Source organism: Phyllostomus hastatus, unplaced genomic scaffold (assembly GCF_019186645.2).
Source record: "Phyllostomus hastatus isolate PE091 unplaced genomic scaffold, TTU_PhHast_1.1 phas_scaffold_129, whole genome shotgun sequence".
NCBI lineage: Eukaryota > Metazoa > Chordata > Mammalia > Chiroptera > Phyllostomidae > Phyllostomus > Phyllostomus hastatus.
Genome location: NW_025334009.1, coordinates 14,469,088 through 14,484,034, shown reverse-complemented (window position 1 = coordinate 14,484,034; position 14,947 = coordinate 14,469,088). Strand labels below are relative to the sequence as shown.

The 14,947-nt window shown below is 47.3% G+C and overlaps 1 protein-coding gene across 1 annotated transcript in view; it reads right to left on the bottom strand.

Moving 5' to 3' along the window:
- The window catches only part of GLB1 (galactosidase beta 1), a 75,148-nt gene that overhangs the window by 33,349 nt on the left and 26,852 nt on the right, over positions 1-14,947 (bottom strand). Inside the window, exons 6-10 of the mRNA XM_045857379.1 lie at positions 13,700-13,880; positions 11,003-11,061; positions 9,647-9,768; positions 9,518-9,558; positions 5,107-5,219 (exon numbers count right to left, since the gene is read on the bottom strand). Coding sequence (XP_045713335.1) covers positions 5,107-5,219; positions 9,518-9,558; positions 9,647-9,768; positions 11,003-11,061; positions 13,700-13,880 — 516 coding nt within the window. The remainder of the gene's footprint in view (positions 1-5,106; positions 5,220-9,517; positions 9,559-9,646; positions 9,769-11,002; positions 11,062-13,699; positions 13,881-14,947) is intronic.

Genomic DNA, 14,947 nt, shown 5'->3' with positions numbered 1-14,947 from the left:
TCATCATTGGTAACAAAATGCGAAGCTTTCTGATAGTTCACAGAACTATAAATACTAAAAAATACATTTCAATCAGCCACGCTAAAGAGAAAGAGGTCCACTTTCTCTAGAGGAAAAGATTGCCAATGTGGTTGTCATGAGAAGAGAGACAATGGAACAGCACGCAGGCAACTCTAAGGAAAGAAGGATGGCGAGGTGTTCCAAACAGTTAATAAACCCAAACTATGTTATTAAGTTTTGTGATGAATTTAATCCTTTAAATCTGTGTAACAGTAATAATTTTTTTTCACTCATTTAAATGTACATTCATTTTCGTTGCCTCATTCCATACCCTTTCTGAATGCACCCAAAGCATTTATGAAATGCACTACGTCACTTTCTTCAAGCTCCTTCACATGGCGTATTTGACAGCATCAGTGCTCTCGGTGAAATGGGAGATAATGCCACCTGTGTGTTAAGGAGAGAGGACAGCAGTGGCGGCTCACTTTAGACAAGGAGAAGAGACCCAGGCGCAAAAGAGAGCTGGAGATAGTGAAAGGTCCAGCTGAGACTGGAAGTACAAAACCCTGTTCCAGCCAGTCCACACTGACATCCCCAATTCTCCTGCCTAGTTCCAGTGCGGGAGTGTGACGGTCAGAGCGGCCGGGGCTGGTGGTTTGTAGATCAGGGACCCTTGGACAGCAGCACAGAGGGAAGTGGAGGGGGTGGGGAAGGACTCTAACAACCATCAATCATAAGAACCAGGGAAGGTCAAGGAAAGTATGAGTTATGGGGTAGAAAGAACTGGCTAAAAATATAGAATAAGAACATGAGGTTATGATAAGGCCATGTAAATATTTGCTTTAGAATCCAATTTGGATTTTTTTTCCTATGTAAGGCATAAGAAAAGCTCACTATTTCAAAAAGAAAACTATTCTAAAAATAAACCTGCCAGCAACCCTACGGCTAGGTGTATACCCAAAGGAATTGAAAGCAGGGCTTGAGCAGATACTCGTGGCCCGATGTTCAATGCAGCCTTATTCAAAATAGCCAAATGATGGACACCCACGTGTCCATCAAGAGGTGAATGAGAGAAATAAACAAAATGTGGTACATCCAGACGATGGAATATTATTCAGCCATAGAAAGAAATGAAATTCTGATACATACTATAACGTGGATGAACCTTACAGACGTTACACTAAGTGAAATAAGTCAGACACAAAAGGAAAATTTGTATGGTTCCACTTATGGGAAACATCTAGAGTAGGCAGATTCACAGAGACAGGAAGTGGACTAGAGGTTGCCGGCGCCTGAGAGCAGGGGGAAGTGGGGACCTCTTGCCTCGTACTTAGAGGTTCTCTCTGGGGTGATGAAAATGATGGGAATAGCAGTGATGATTACACATCATAAATGTAATGAATGCCACCGATTTGTACACCCCTGAGTACCACTGTAAGTGATATTAAAAAGAATATTGGGCTTAAAAAAAAGAATATTGGGGAGTAAACATATTAAGAAGTGGCCAAGAACTATTTTAAGAAACCTTAAAACGGGAAGGACATCAGAGAAGACTTGAATAGATTAAAAAAGCATTTTCTTGGCTAAGACTCCATCTTGTACGTATCACCCCTAATCTGATGTATATACATTTAATACAAAACTAATCAAACATCAACAGGTATCCTGCAGTGGTTTTTTTTTTTCAAAGTTGATAAAATAATACCAAAGTTTGTACGGAAAAGTAAACTTCAGGAATAGCCAGGAAAATTCTGAAGGACTAAAGATGGAAGACTAGTCCTACCAGAGAATAAAACATAGTAAAGGCAACCATTAACCCGGTTTAGTGTAGGAAAAGGAGGGGGAAAATCAATGACAAAAGCAAGTTCAAAAAGAGACCCAAATACTTAAAGAAATTAAGTAGGTCACGAAATGGAAACATCCAATCAGTGGCAAAGCGATGGATAAGTTAGTGACAGGTTCTGGGGTAACCAGCTCGTCACTGAAGAGGTGAATAAAGTTAAATCCCTACCTCACTCGTAACAACAGTTACAAAAATTCCGTGCACCTCAACATTTAAATGTCAAATACGAAATCGAAGATCTAAAGCACTCCACGAGAATCTCTTCGCACTACGAGAGTGGGGAAGCAAGCAGCCAGGAGAGAGGCTGAATAAGACCAGTTCCCGTGACCTTCACAAGCCACGACCCCTCTCACCCAAGTCGCTGCAAAAGCCTTCTGATCGGTTTTTCTTCCCTGCCCTGGGGCTGCCTCCCAGAGTCATCAGCTGCTCTGCTCAGCTCAGTTCTACAACGAGTTCCCGTTTCTTTCAGGGTAAAAGCCAGTCAGTCTTACAACGGCCCCTGAGGCCCCAGGGGTCATCAGTTCACCATTATCTCTCTGACATCATCTCCTATTACTCTCTCCCCTCACTTACTGAGCTCCAGCCACACCGGCCTCCTCGCCAGTCCTTAAAAATGCCGTGCACTTTCCCAGGATGCACTCTGCATCCAGGACGGCTCTGGCCCTGGATATCCCACATGGCTTTTGAGAACCTTAAATCTTTGTCACAGCTTCGCCTGATCCTCAAGGAGGACTATATACTGGGACGGGCAGAAGAAACACCTGCTTGAGTGTGGACGGTAGGGTAATAAAATGGGTGTAATACTTTATAGTTGTAATTTGAACATTTCACCTAAAATGGCATATGGGGTGCTCCAGTGTGATATTGTTATGTTATAGAATGACATGCTTATGATTTTGTAATGAAAGATTTTGTAATAAAAGGGCGTTATTTGTGCTGGACCCTGTCTATATAATACCAAGCATATCAAAGGAACGTACTAAATATTTGTGGAATTATTTGTGAATAAACAAACAATGTGGGTAATGTCAAATAATGTCTGAAGCAATTATAGTAATGCCTTATAGGTTTTTTTTCCCCAAGAGGGAAGTAGGATGCATTCAGAAATCTAAATCCAAGAGAACAAAAATGCATGACACAGTATCACATATGTCAAGAGGGATGTTCTGGTTGTATGGAAGAAGTCAAGATATTGATGAATTTGAAATTATTGTAAGTTAAAACAGAATGTTCAAGTTTTTTTGAGGGCCGGACATCTGGGAGTATGTACTGTGTGAACGTATTTATATAAAGTGAAAAAAAAAAAGTGAAACTAACCTATGGTGATAGAGGTCAGGACGGTGGTTAACCCGAGGGGTAGAAGAAGGTTAATGACTAGGAGGGAGTCTGGGAGGCGTCGGGGGTGCCGTGTGTTGGTTACAGGGGTGTATTCACTTTGCATAAAATTTTCTGAGCCATACACTGTGCTCAGAAAAGCTGTGCTTTTTTGGGGGGGCGGGGGAGGTACATATTTTATACTTCAGTAGGTAACCAGAAATGAGGTAAAAATACAGTGAATAACTTCTAAACTGGGGAGAAAAGGAGAAATAAGGAAAAAATACCCCTCAAACAATCCAAAAGAAAGTAATAAAGGGAAGACAAAACAGAAAAGGTGGACAAATCGATTATTAGAAAATAAGATGGTTGAAACTAATTGATGTGTATCCAGAATTGTGATGAATGAGATTGAATAAATACAGCAGTTAAAAGACAAAAATGTTCAAACTAGATTTTTTTTTAAAAATCCACCTACAGGGGACACATTTATATATATGTTGAAATTAAAGCACTCTGAAAGAGAATTTAAAAAATTTTAAAAGTGACAGAACTACAAAGAGAAATACATAAACAACTCTGTCAACAATAGAATAAACTGACAAAAAATTAGGAAGGATAACAAAAACATCAACAGCCCCATTGATAAGCTTAATCTAATGAACACATATACAGATTATATACAACAAGAACACATGGAGTATTTGTTCACGTTGGTATATGCCGGGCTCTAAGATTAGGTTCAGTGAATTTTAGGGGATCGGTATCATACAGACTATGTTCTCTAAACAGATGCAAATGTGTTAGAAACCAACAAACTAGACAAATGCTTAAGTTCAATCATTGAAAAACCCACTTCTGAATATTTCAAGGGGCAAAGAGCAATAAAAATAAGCATATTTAGAAGCAAACTATCATCCATATATTACATATTAAAACTTAGCAGATGGAACTACAGCAACATGAAGGAAATGTATGACCGTGAGTGTTTATATTCAAAAAGGAGAAGGCCGGATTAGAAAGCTAAGCTCCAAATAAAGGAAGGAAATAACAGAGAAGGGAACAGAGAGCTCCGAGGAGAACAGACCTCCAAGAGAGGGCTCAGCATCCTCACGCCCAGTCCTGCAGCAGTCAAACCCGTAACAAAAACACCACAAGCAACATTGTAACCATACGTTTGAGAGTTTAATGAAATAGACACATTCTTAGATAAGCCTAGATCATATTTTTCGATACATGGAGTGTATTTTAGTATATAGATTTTAACACTTACGGTTAAGTTGAGACTAGAACATACTTAAAAAAAAAAAAAAGTCCATACCGCCCATACCATTTATAGGCAGAAAGACCTGTGTTTCTTTAACTTCAAAACTCAGGTGACTGAGCAGAAAAACTGTGGGTTGTTTTTTTTTTTTTTTTTAACCCACAGCAGAGACAGGAAACCCCACCTGAGTGCTGTGGATGCCTGAAAAGGTCACAGCATCAGCAGGACGAAGCAGTTCAGGTGGCAGGCCAGAAGGAACAGCAAGCACTGCCCCAGACGGGAGAATGACAGCTCACGTTTGCACCCTGCTCCCGAGGCCCACGGATGTTCTCCCCTGCACTTCAGCTCTTTGTACGAACACACACTGTCTCACCTTCAGTATCAATAATAGTAATGGCTACCACTCCCTGGACAATGTGATACCTTACGTGGGTTCTTTCTCACCCTTACAGCACAGCCAGGGCTGCTGGTCCAGTTTTACAAATGGATAGACTAGTGGAGTACCTTGTTCATGGGCTCAGTCTTCACCAGCCAGAGACCAAGGCTCAAGGCCAAGTCTCTCTGATGCCTCTTTTCAGCTGTCCCTTGAAACCCAGAGGCTCTAGGAAGTCGTCCATACAGCACAGGGAGCCCAAAGCAGGCTCCATCCAAGACCAGCCTGCCGCAGCCCACACAAAGCACCCACCTTCCGAATAACATCTCGCACAGCAAAATACTTCTCGGTGAGGTCTCCCGCCTCGCTCAGGGGGGCGTCATAGTCGTAGCTGGTGGGCTGTGCTTGGTAGGGCATGTTGGCCCCTAGAAGACAAAAAATGTGCCATGAGTTACCACTAAAGGCCCTGGCCTCGGACAGATTCTTTGGGACCCATGGGCTCAGTGATATGGAGGGAGAAAAGAAAACACACATTTGAACCAATTGTTAAGCAACACAGAGGTGCCCTTCTGGATGCAAGGTTTAGAGAAATGAGTTTCCTTCTACAGGAAGCCCGTGCCAAGCACCGTGGAGCCTACAGAGCACTCCCCCCTCCCCCACCCCCGCAGAGCTCACAGTTCTGACATCAGCAGATATCGCTGTCACGGCACGAGCAGAGCATCTGACACTCGCTACTAAACTCGCTCATCACCACTGGTCACGGAAGGGCTTATGGCACGACCTGCATCTCTGACAGTTTAGTCCTGCGATCTTTTTCATGACCTTGAACTGTGTGGCTGAGAAAAGGTCAGTGGTGGAGACACAGGTGACTAGGCCAGGGACAAGCAGGTAACAACGGAGGGTCACCAGACCAAACAAGGTGGGAGATGACCGCACACACAGATGAACCCACAGAGATTCCCATATAGCCTTAAGGCCTTTGCAAAGACTGAGGGGGTGCTGGGGTGTGCCTCTCGCATCCCCCTTTGGGACTAAGGCACTCACGTGTTCCCCCAGCCACTGGGAGAGTTGGCTGCTGACGGCTCTCGGGTGTGTCCCTCTCTAGCCCCTGTGCCTCAGAGGGCCTTCCCAGCCCCGTCGAGAGCTCCATCTAGAATCAGCTGAGCCACGTTTGAATCCACACTATAGCCCAGTGTCTCCTTCTGCTCAGTCCTGCCTCCCACACTCTCTCCCAGGTGCCTGTGGAACCCTCAGAGCACAACCCAGTCACCTTCCTGCTGGGTCATCTCAGAGTCTGTTTCCCCGGGAATGCAACCTGTGACAGAGAGCAACAAATAATGCCAATGCTGTGCGTCCGCAAAGACTCGGAAAGCAAGTGTCCTTGCAGTGATTGCTGAGGGAGCAGAGCCTCGAACAGAGGACTCCAACCTTGTCACACGTGACATTTACAGGTGGGAGACTGTGTGTAGTATAGGGCCGTGACCATCCGCCAGGACTTAGAAAACTCGCCTAGGCACGAGAACCGCATGGAGAACTTGGGCACAGAGATTCCCAAACCCTGCCCGAGATTCTGAGTCGGCAGCTGTGGGGAGGGACCTGAGGCTCGGCCTCTCCAGCAGGCCCCCAGGTGACGCAGCCGCTGCCGTCTAGGGGCCAGGAAGGCTCTGTGCCACGCCTTTCTCTTCAACTCTGGCGGCATCTGGCCGCGTAAGTGCATGAGAATGAAGTTATTTTAGAGAAATCTTATATCCAACCTAAGTTCTAAGTAAATGAGGCCCCAAATCTGCGAGTTCACATATGACTTCATAACCAACTCCTTCGACTGGTCCCACAGCTCACAAATGAGCCCCCCTGGGTGATCCGACAGGGGGTGGCACTGACACAGGAGCCGGGCCAAGCATCAGGTCACCCCCTGAAGGCTCCTTGTCATTGGCTCTCTGCCCAGAACCTGCCTTTGGAAATACCTAAACCCACCCAATCGATTCAGTCACGTTACTTTCTTATTAACCAGAGACAGCTGCCTGCCAGCAGGTGCGCCCGCCTCTGGGGGGTTCAGATGATAAAACACATCCTTTGTCGTGAGAGGCAATGCAAAAGAAAACCACATCCCTTTTTGCAAGCACACCTTCTCCTTTGTGGTCCCCTCTCTCGTTCTAAAGTGGCGGTGACGGTGCTGCCCGGTGCTTCTCTCTCGTTTGTCTCCCTGCACACTAGACACTGTGTGCACCTTACAAGTGGGTGTGGCCTCATTGCCGGGGGCGGGGGGTGCAGGGGGCAGCCGGAGCCAGGACTGAAGAGGAGCTCTGTCAGTTACCAAGTTGAACCAGTGTGACTTCTGGAAGCAAACTTGACAGGCCAGGGGAACCAGGCTGGGGAGCTGGCCAGGGGGTTCAAGGATGGACTGGCAGAGTAAGTCTTTGCTCTCTTTCTACCAGCAGAATCTTTCTCCAGATGTTTTCAGACCACTACGGGGTCCTAGACAAACAGTGCTAACTCCAGCCTCTTCTCCACATCAGGGGGCAGGAGGGAGGAAGGCAAATAAACAGCAAGATTTGCTGGTCCTCAGCTGCCCACCTGCCAGGAGACGCATATGGCAGCCTGGCTCTCCCTCACGTCCCCGAAGACAGCAGGGCCACTCGGCAGGTCACAGGGGCCTGGCATTCACAAGAAGGGCTGGTCTAGGGGCTGGCGCAGGGGTTTCAGGCGGGAAGGGGTTATCCCGAGGGCAGTGACCATCAGCTCCCCAAGGCCTGAGTGTGGTCCAGGCTCCACCCCCTGCCAGCCGAATGGAGTGTTCCGTACCCTGCTTCTCTTAGCTGGAAAGTGAGGCTGTAATCGTAGCCCAGGTGAAACTACTTTGAGGACTAAATGGAAAAGCCGAGGTGGAAAAGAGGCTTTTATTAATTATGGCAGGGAAAGGAACAAGGGAGAAGATCAAAGACAGGTTCTATTTTTCTCAGTGGTAGCCTTCTTGCTTTTTTTTTTTTTTTAAAAAAAGAACATTGTATTGTTTTAAGTAGAACAGTAAGCTATTTAAAAATCATATGAATGGTAAAGTTCCCATATATATATCCATCTTCATTCCTGGACTGGATGATTGGTCTGACTTCCATGAATGGAAGCTAGGCGGAATTCCTCGTTACCGAATGAAAAAGGCACCCCAGAGTCTTCACGGTTTCTAGCAAGAAGACGGAAACACGCGGGAACGGTCTAACACTTCATTTATCAACCTTGCCCATTATCTTTCAATTAATGACATTTGAGTTTTGCAGTGTCTCTGCTTCTTGGCTCTCTAACCATTGTAATAACACCAACAATACTGGTAAGCTCAGTCTTCTCCCAGGCCACCCCACGCTGCCCCAAACGAAGCAGTTCTGAGGAGAAAGTTCATTAAGAGCAGAGAGTAGCAGAGATCGTAGGAGATTTGGGTCCAAATTAACCCTTCAACACTCAACAGTCGGGCATCCTTAGTGATGATTCAGAGAGAAAAATATAGATGTAAAGAGAGGTGGGGAGTGAGGGTTAGAGAAAGGCCAACTAAGCATGGCACGTCTTTGTGAAAATTAACAGCAATGAAGGAAATTTTGTCATGGTTTTTCCTACCAAAAATGAATAAATAAATAAGACCATACAGAAACGTAAATCTGTGCAGCCACTTTGGAAAACGCTACAGCAGTTCCCTCAGCATAGAGGGACCCAGAAACTCCATTCCTAAGTATACACCCCCCAATACTGAAATGGATTCAAGTAAATACGTAGACACTAATGTTCACACATTGCTCAGAACAGGCAAAAGGTGGAAACAGCCCAATTATCCATCAGCCAACAAGTGAATAAAGGACATGCCGTATATCCATACAACGGAATATTACTTGGCAATAGAAAGGAACTGAGTACTGATACAGGCTACCAGATGGATGAGCCTTAGGAAGATTATGCTATAAAAATAAATAAGTTGAACACAAAAGACCACCCATTGTGTGGTTCTATTGATATGAAATTTCCAGAATAGACAGATCCACAGAGAGGGAGCAAACCAGTGGTTGCCAGGGGCCGGGGGGAGGGAGTGTGGAGAATTTCTTGGGTTTGGGGTTTCTCTGTGGACTGATAAAAGTGTTCGGGAATTAGATTTAGTATATCACAAAATTGTATACTGTATACTTGAAAATCATGAATTTTATGATATGTGGATTATATTTCCACCAAAAAAAGTTAAAAAAAATAAAAGACCACAGCAGAGCATGTATGCACACATGAGCTAGAGACGACTGAGGACTCCCCAGACAGCTGGTTTAAGACAATAAGGTACCTAAATGCACAATTTGTGACCCTTAGAATTAAAAAAAAAATGGCTCTGGCTGGCGTGGCTAAGTGGATTGAGCACTGGAAACCTGCAAACCAAAGGGTTGCTGGTTCGATTCCCAGTCAGGCCAAATGCCTGGGTTGTGAGCCAGGTCCCCAGATGGGGTGCGTGAGAGACAACCACACACTAAGGTTTCCCTCCCTCTCCCTCTCTTTCTCCTTCCCTTCCCCTCCCCCTATCTAAAAATAAATAAATCAAATCTTTTAAAAACTGTATATAAGCAATTCTTCTATATCTGAAAATACAGAAGACAAAACAAAAATAGAACATAAAAATTATCTGTAGGCACAGCCCCCCAAAATCAAACACCAGAAACCTGTTAGCATAAGCTTCCAGGAACAGATGTGAAATTGCTCTTACCATTCCAATAGGCAAAGTTGGTCCCACCGATAAACATGTACCTGCAAGGAGACAGGAGAACGGACTGTACTTCACTGTGTGCTGACAGCTGAGGGGGGGGTGCCCTCCCCTCCAGAAATGAACACTCACAAGTTCACGTTCGCTCCGCGGGCAAGTATATCCTGGAGGGAGGACACTACTGCTTCAGTCTTGACTGTCGAGTGAGGTTGGCCCCAATGGTCTAACCAGCCAGTATAGAACTCAGAATTGACCTAAAAAGAGAAAGGGACATGGAGTTTAGGATTGAGTCATGACCTTCAAATGCTGGGGCTATTGCCCTGTAACTATCGCCCCAGATTCCCCACCATGGAACAGGTAGAAGGGGGAGTTGACGTGCGCTGCTCAACCCAGGGCTGGGGGACCAATGAGGACTTCCAATAATAGCAGCATTGCCCAAACTCGGTATTCAAGCACCGGTAACATGGCATTCCCGAAAAGCTCTACCTGCATCAAAATTTTGCATGTTGACTTAAAGTGAGGTCAGCCTGTCCAAGTGTTCTAACAGGCAGGCCCCAGGCACTTCACGTTTCTCCTGGGCATTACTCTGCTGAGCCCTGGGTCTGGAGAAGGAAGAAGGAACCAGGGCGTGTTCTGGGGCCTCCTCATCTCAGGTAATAGCTCCATCCAAAGGCTATGAGTATGGGTTCTGCACTGCTCACTAGGCAGAGGCCAGATGCAGAAAAGGCTGTTTTGCACAAAGGTCTGCAGACAGGGGGGCCGCCTGACCCGCTGCAGAGAAGGCACAGGACATAAGCTCGTAAGCTGGGCTGAGTCACAGCAAATTGTGTGGAGAAGGAATGAGCAGTGATGGATTGATGGACTATACACGCCTTCCTGGACCTCGTCAGCACCTCCTCCTCCTCCTGGCTGCCCACACCGCATGCCACAAAGCCCAGCAACTCAAAGTGCACTCAGCAAACCTGCGCCCAATGCCACCTGGTTGCCTGTCAGAAATGCAGAATCTCAGGCCCCACCCCAGCCCCAGTAGGTCAAAGTCTACATTTTAACACGATTCCTACGTAATTCATAAGCACACTGAAGGTGGAAACGCAGACCTGAACTCAGATCCTGGTCTTGCCACTCTCCAGCTGCACAACTCTGGGCGAGTGACATGTCCCCTGAGCCCCACTGAAAATGGAGACAATGATACTACTTATGAGAGTTGCTATGGGACCAACTGGGATGAACAGGCAAGAACACCGAGCCTGGTGGCGGCAGAACATTCATGTTAGTCCCCATTCTGTCTCACCCCAGGGCAGGGCCTGAGTTTCAAGCAGGGGCATTGCCACTGCTGTCACTCATGTGTCCAGAGGGCTATGTCCCCACAGTCCCGGAGCCAGAAAAACCACGGATCTGTTCCCACCTTCTACAGCACGTAACCTCTCTCCCGGCAACTGTGATGAAGTTGGTACAAGCAATCTCTCCACAGTCACTCCCGATTCTTACCAAGGGTCCTTTGGGCTCATACTTCCTCTGGATTAGGAAAGCATCTGTGATGTTGGCACCTAACATGATCAGAAGGAGAAAAAAGGTCAGTTGTGGGAATAACATGAAGTTCAATAAAAAGAGCCCTTCCCAGGACTTGAACCCGAGGTCCCAGCACCTCCCCACACTCCCATGGGCCTGGAACACCCCGAAGCTAGCTTTAGGCTGCACTCAGACCAGTGGACGTGTGGGCACCACAAAATGTTGCCTTCTCTCTGAGCAGGTCCCCATGGCTTCTTGTGGCTGCATTGCCTTGGGAGTTTGCTTCACCTGAGTCTTCTTCACCTGTGTTTGCCCACGGCCTGGACACGTCTTGTGCAAGTCACTTCACATGGACATCTGGTCGACCCAGACATTCCCCACAGGGTAGCCCTGCTCGGAAGATGCTTCCCGGTAGCCTCCACAGCGCCACACACAATAATAGTGCCACAAAGATTTGCCAATTAATCAGTGGATCAAAGGAATGAATGGGGTCTAATTGTGTCTATCCCTAAATAATGGTGTATGTCTGAATTTTAATTTGTACACATCAGCTATTTGCTCTCCATTTTCCTTCTGAAATGTTCCTTAGGATGCCTGTGTCTTGTCTTCCCACACCTTCTCTTCTCCTTTCTCTAAAAAGAAGAAGAATTTCTCCACGGAGAGGTCATGGCTGCCTTGCGTCAGTGAAAGAATGAGCGTGAATAGTGTCTCTCCCAATAGAGCAGAGGATACCCTGGTCCCAAACTTCACGGTCCAGGCACCCCGAACTTCACAGCAGGTATCCCCGTGTGGAAGTGACACCGGCCAAGACCTCCATACGACCCCTTGCTCTCGGATGGCCCTTGGCTTCTCGGTAAGACCAGCTTTCAGGAGACAGTGTGCTGATCAAGAAAGAGTATGGTCGCATTCTACCTTCTGGCGGTGAATTTCTCACCATTAAGCATTAGGTGGTGTTCAGACCTTTAGTGTCTCTTCTCCCGAGTCTCCTCCCGTGACCTGACCTCCATCCAAGGCCCCGTTGCCACACGAATGAATGAAGCCACCACAAGCCCCCCTGCCCCAGGTTCACTGGCCTTGCGGTGGTCTGCCCTTCCACCCGCAGGCAGCCATCCCTCTGTCACCCCACCTACAAATAATGCTTGCAGCACACTCGTGACAATCTTCCATTTGTTCCTCCCAACAGAAAACGCTGCAACGGGGAGGCAGGAGGGTACGTGACGGCAGGAGGAAACCCGCACGCCACTTCCTGTGCAGATCTCTGGAGACGAGTTCCTTCCTCACCACCACCAGGTGCTCTGCACAGTGTGCGTGTTTCAAGAGACACGCGATCCGCTTAGAGCTGAAAAGAACTCTTTTCTTTTTCGGTAATGCAGAAGAATCTCCTTAAAGAATGCAATTACACCCTTCTCAGGAGAAAGAAAGCACAGAGTGTGTTTTCCCTTGGATGGGAGAGCGGCGTGGTCTCGGTGCCATTTGAAGAACGTCCTTTTTTGGGGGTGGGAGGGTGGAAAGAGTTTAACTTTAAAAAAAAATTAATTGCAAACTCAGAGAAAAGTCATGAGAATAGTACCAAAACTCATATTCCTTTCACCCGGGTTCTGCAATCGTTAACATTTTACCACATTTACTTTATCGGTTCCTTTCTCTGTGTAAGAAGGTGCCTATTTTGAAGTCATTCGCGAACAAGTTGCAGACAGGAGGGCCCTTTTCCCCTGTACTTCCGTGTGCTTTCCTAAGAGCCAGGGCCGCCTTCCAATAAACCCAACACACACCTTACGACCCAGGAAATTAACATGGCTACATTACTATTTCCTAATTAATCTACAGACTACATGCAGATTTCAATGGTCACAATGGTGTTCTTTGCAGCAAAAAATAAAGAGAAGGGTGGCCGAGTCCAGTCCCGCAGCCTCTTTGGAATCACATGCTGCTGTTCCTGTCCTTTATGAAAGCTGCTCTCAACCTAAATGAAGACTCTCCTAATTACAGCCAGAAGCTAATTATAACCAGAAGCATCCTAGCCACGCTGCCCCCCACCCCAACCCCTGCAAACTTTTATTTGTGGAACCTCTGCAGCTTATGTGGCACCCACGAGTCAAGCAGGATGAGTTTCGTAGCATTTACCAAACCACCTCTGGCCCACGAGAGAGTTCATGGTGAGAGTTCCTAGTGCTCTGACTTATACAGAGAGGTAATGAATGTGGAAAGCAAGTTCCTGCCCTCCAGGGCTGACCTCAGAGCTCACTATGGCCAGGACAGGGCCCCCGAGCACCCAGCCACGACTGGGGGGGCACGGAGAAGAGCAGTGTGTCCCAGACGGAGCCTGAAAGATGACTGACTCAGGGTCAAGATTCTCACAGCTGGAACAGCTGCTGGGCCCGCCAGCCCCGGAGAGAGCCGTGCTCCAGGTTCAAGGCTAGCTCCGCCAGCTTGGAAAACGGACCTCTTGTCCTACAGACCAAATCGGCTTCAATAAAGTAACCTTAGCAATGGAGGGGGGCTTTGTCAATTATTCTGTTGTACCTATTACTGGATAAAGGAAAATGTGAGGAATCTCATTCGGTGGCCCCATGCCACTTCCTATGACGGCTGCCCAGAGCAATCGGCTGGTGACGCAGCGAGGGCTGCACGCCAGGCTGTAACCCGGTTTCGTGTTACTCGGGCACAAATACCGACCTGGTCCAAAGTCCACGGTGGCGTACAGCCCCTGCAGCGTCCCGCACTGCACTAGCTTCTCGTTCGAGCCGTCGGTGGTGAACAGGACCACGTCGTTGCCCAGGTGGTAGCGGAAACGCTTCTGCAGGAAGCGCAGGTAGTCGAAGTCACAGCTGAAGTAGCTGCCATACTCGTTTTCAACCTGCAAGTTAAAAGAACAGAGGGAAAAAAAAATCAGAGATTCCAATGTAGTCATTCTAATGAACGATTTTGTTTGGACAGGATACCTAAGCATGTATTTTGACATAACAAGGCTTAAAGATTGCCACAAATATCCCCTACACTCAGTCCTCGAAACTCATTTTCCAAAAAGCAGCTCAGCGTAAAAAACGTACCGCTCCACCCAGAAACAAGAAGAAAACAAAAATCACCATGCTCGGCATTGGACTGTAGTGATATTCTACGCTGTGATAGAGAAGAGATCCTGTAAACGTCCCATAAATAATACCTCCCCATGGTAGAAATATTAGAAGATGGAGAAAAATGAACAGAAAATGGAAAAATCACCTGTTAATTTTATTACCCAGAGATAACCACCGTAAGCGTCTGGCATAGTCTTCCAGATGTTCACACACACACACACAGAGTAAATATACACAAATGTGTACACAAATGCACAGTGGAGCTCCAGGCTGGGCTTCCTGCAGATGTCAGGCGAGAGCGCCAAGGGCCCTGACCACCCTGGGGCAGGGGTCTGAGCCTGCTGGTAGGCATCGTTTCAGTCCTGCCGGCTGACCCGGCTCCTCGGTGGCCTCGTCAGAATCTCCGGGCACCAAGAGAAAACACCAGCCTGGTGAACTGAGTGAACTCATCCTGCTGCTCCTTGCCCTGAAGGAGGACGGAGCTACCAGCTTTTACAGGAACGCCCACATACGGAGCCACTGGCGACCAGTGCCGGCTTCCGTCTTATCCGGCCACCTCTGTTCAATCCCAGAACCACTCGGTAGGTGTGCGATGTGGACGCACCTGGGATGTGAGCTCCTGGCTGCCAGGAAGACGGGTGGGGAGCAGAAGTGACTAGAGGCACACCTGGGCAGGGACGGAAGCAGACCGACCTCCATAAATGGTCCGCAGACAGAAGCACTAGCCGCGTGTTCCGAGCCAAGGGGATGCCAATGGAGTGGACTGGGAAGGCTTTCGAGCCGAGAGGACCTATGGGGACCCTCACAGGACAAGAGGGCAACCACGAGTCTGGAGCGTAAAGACTTC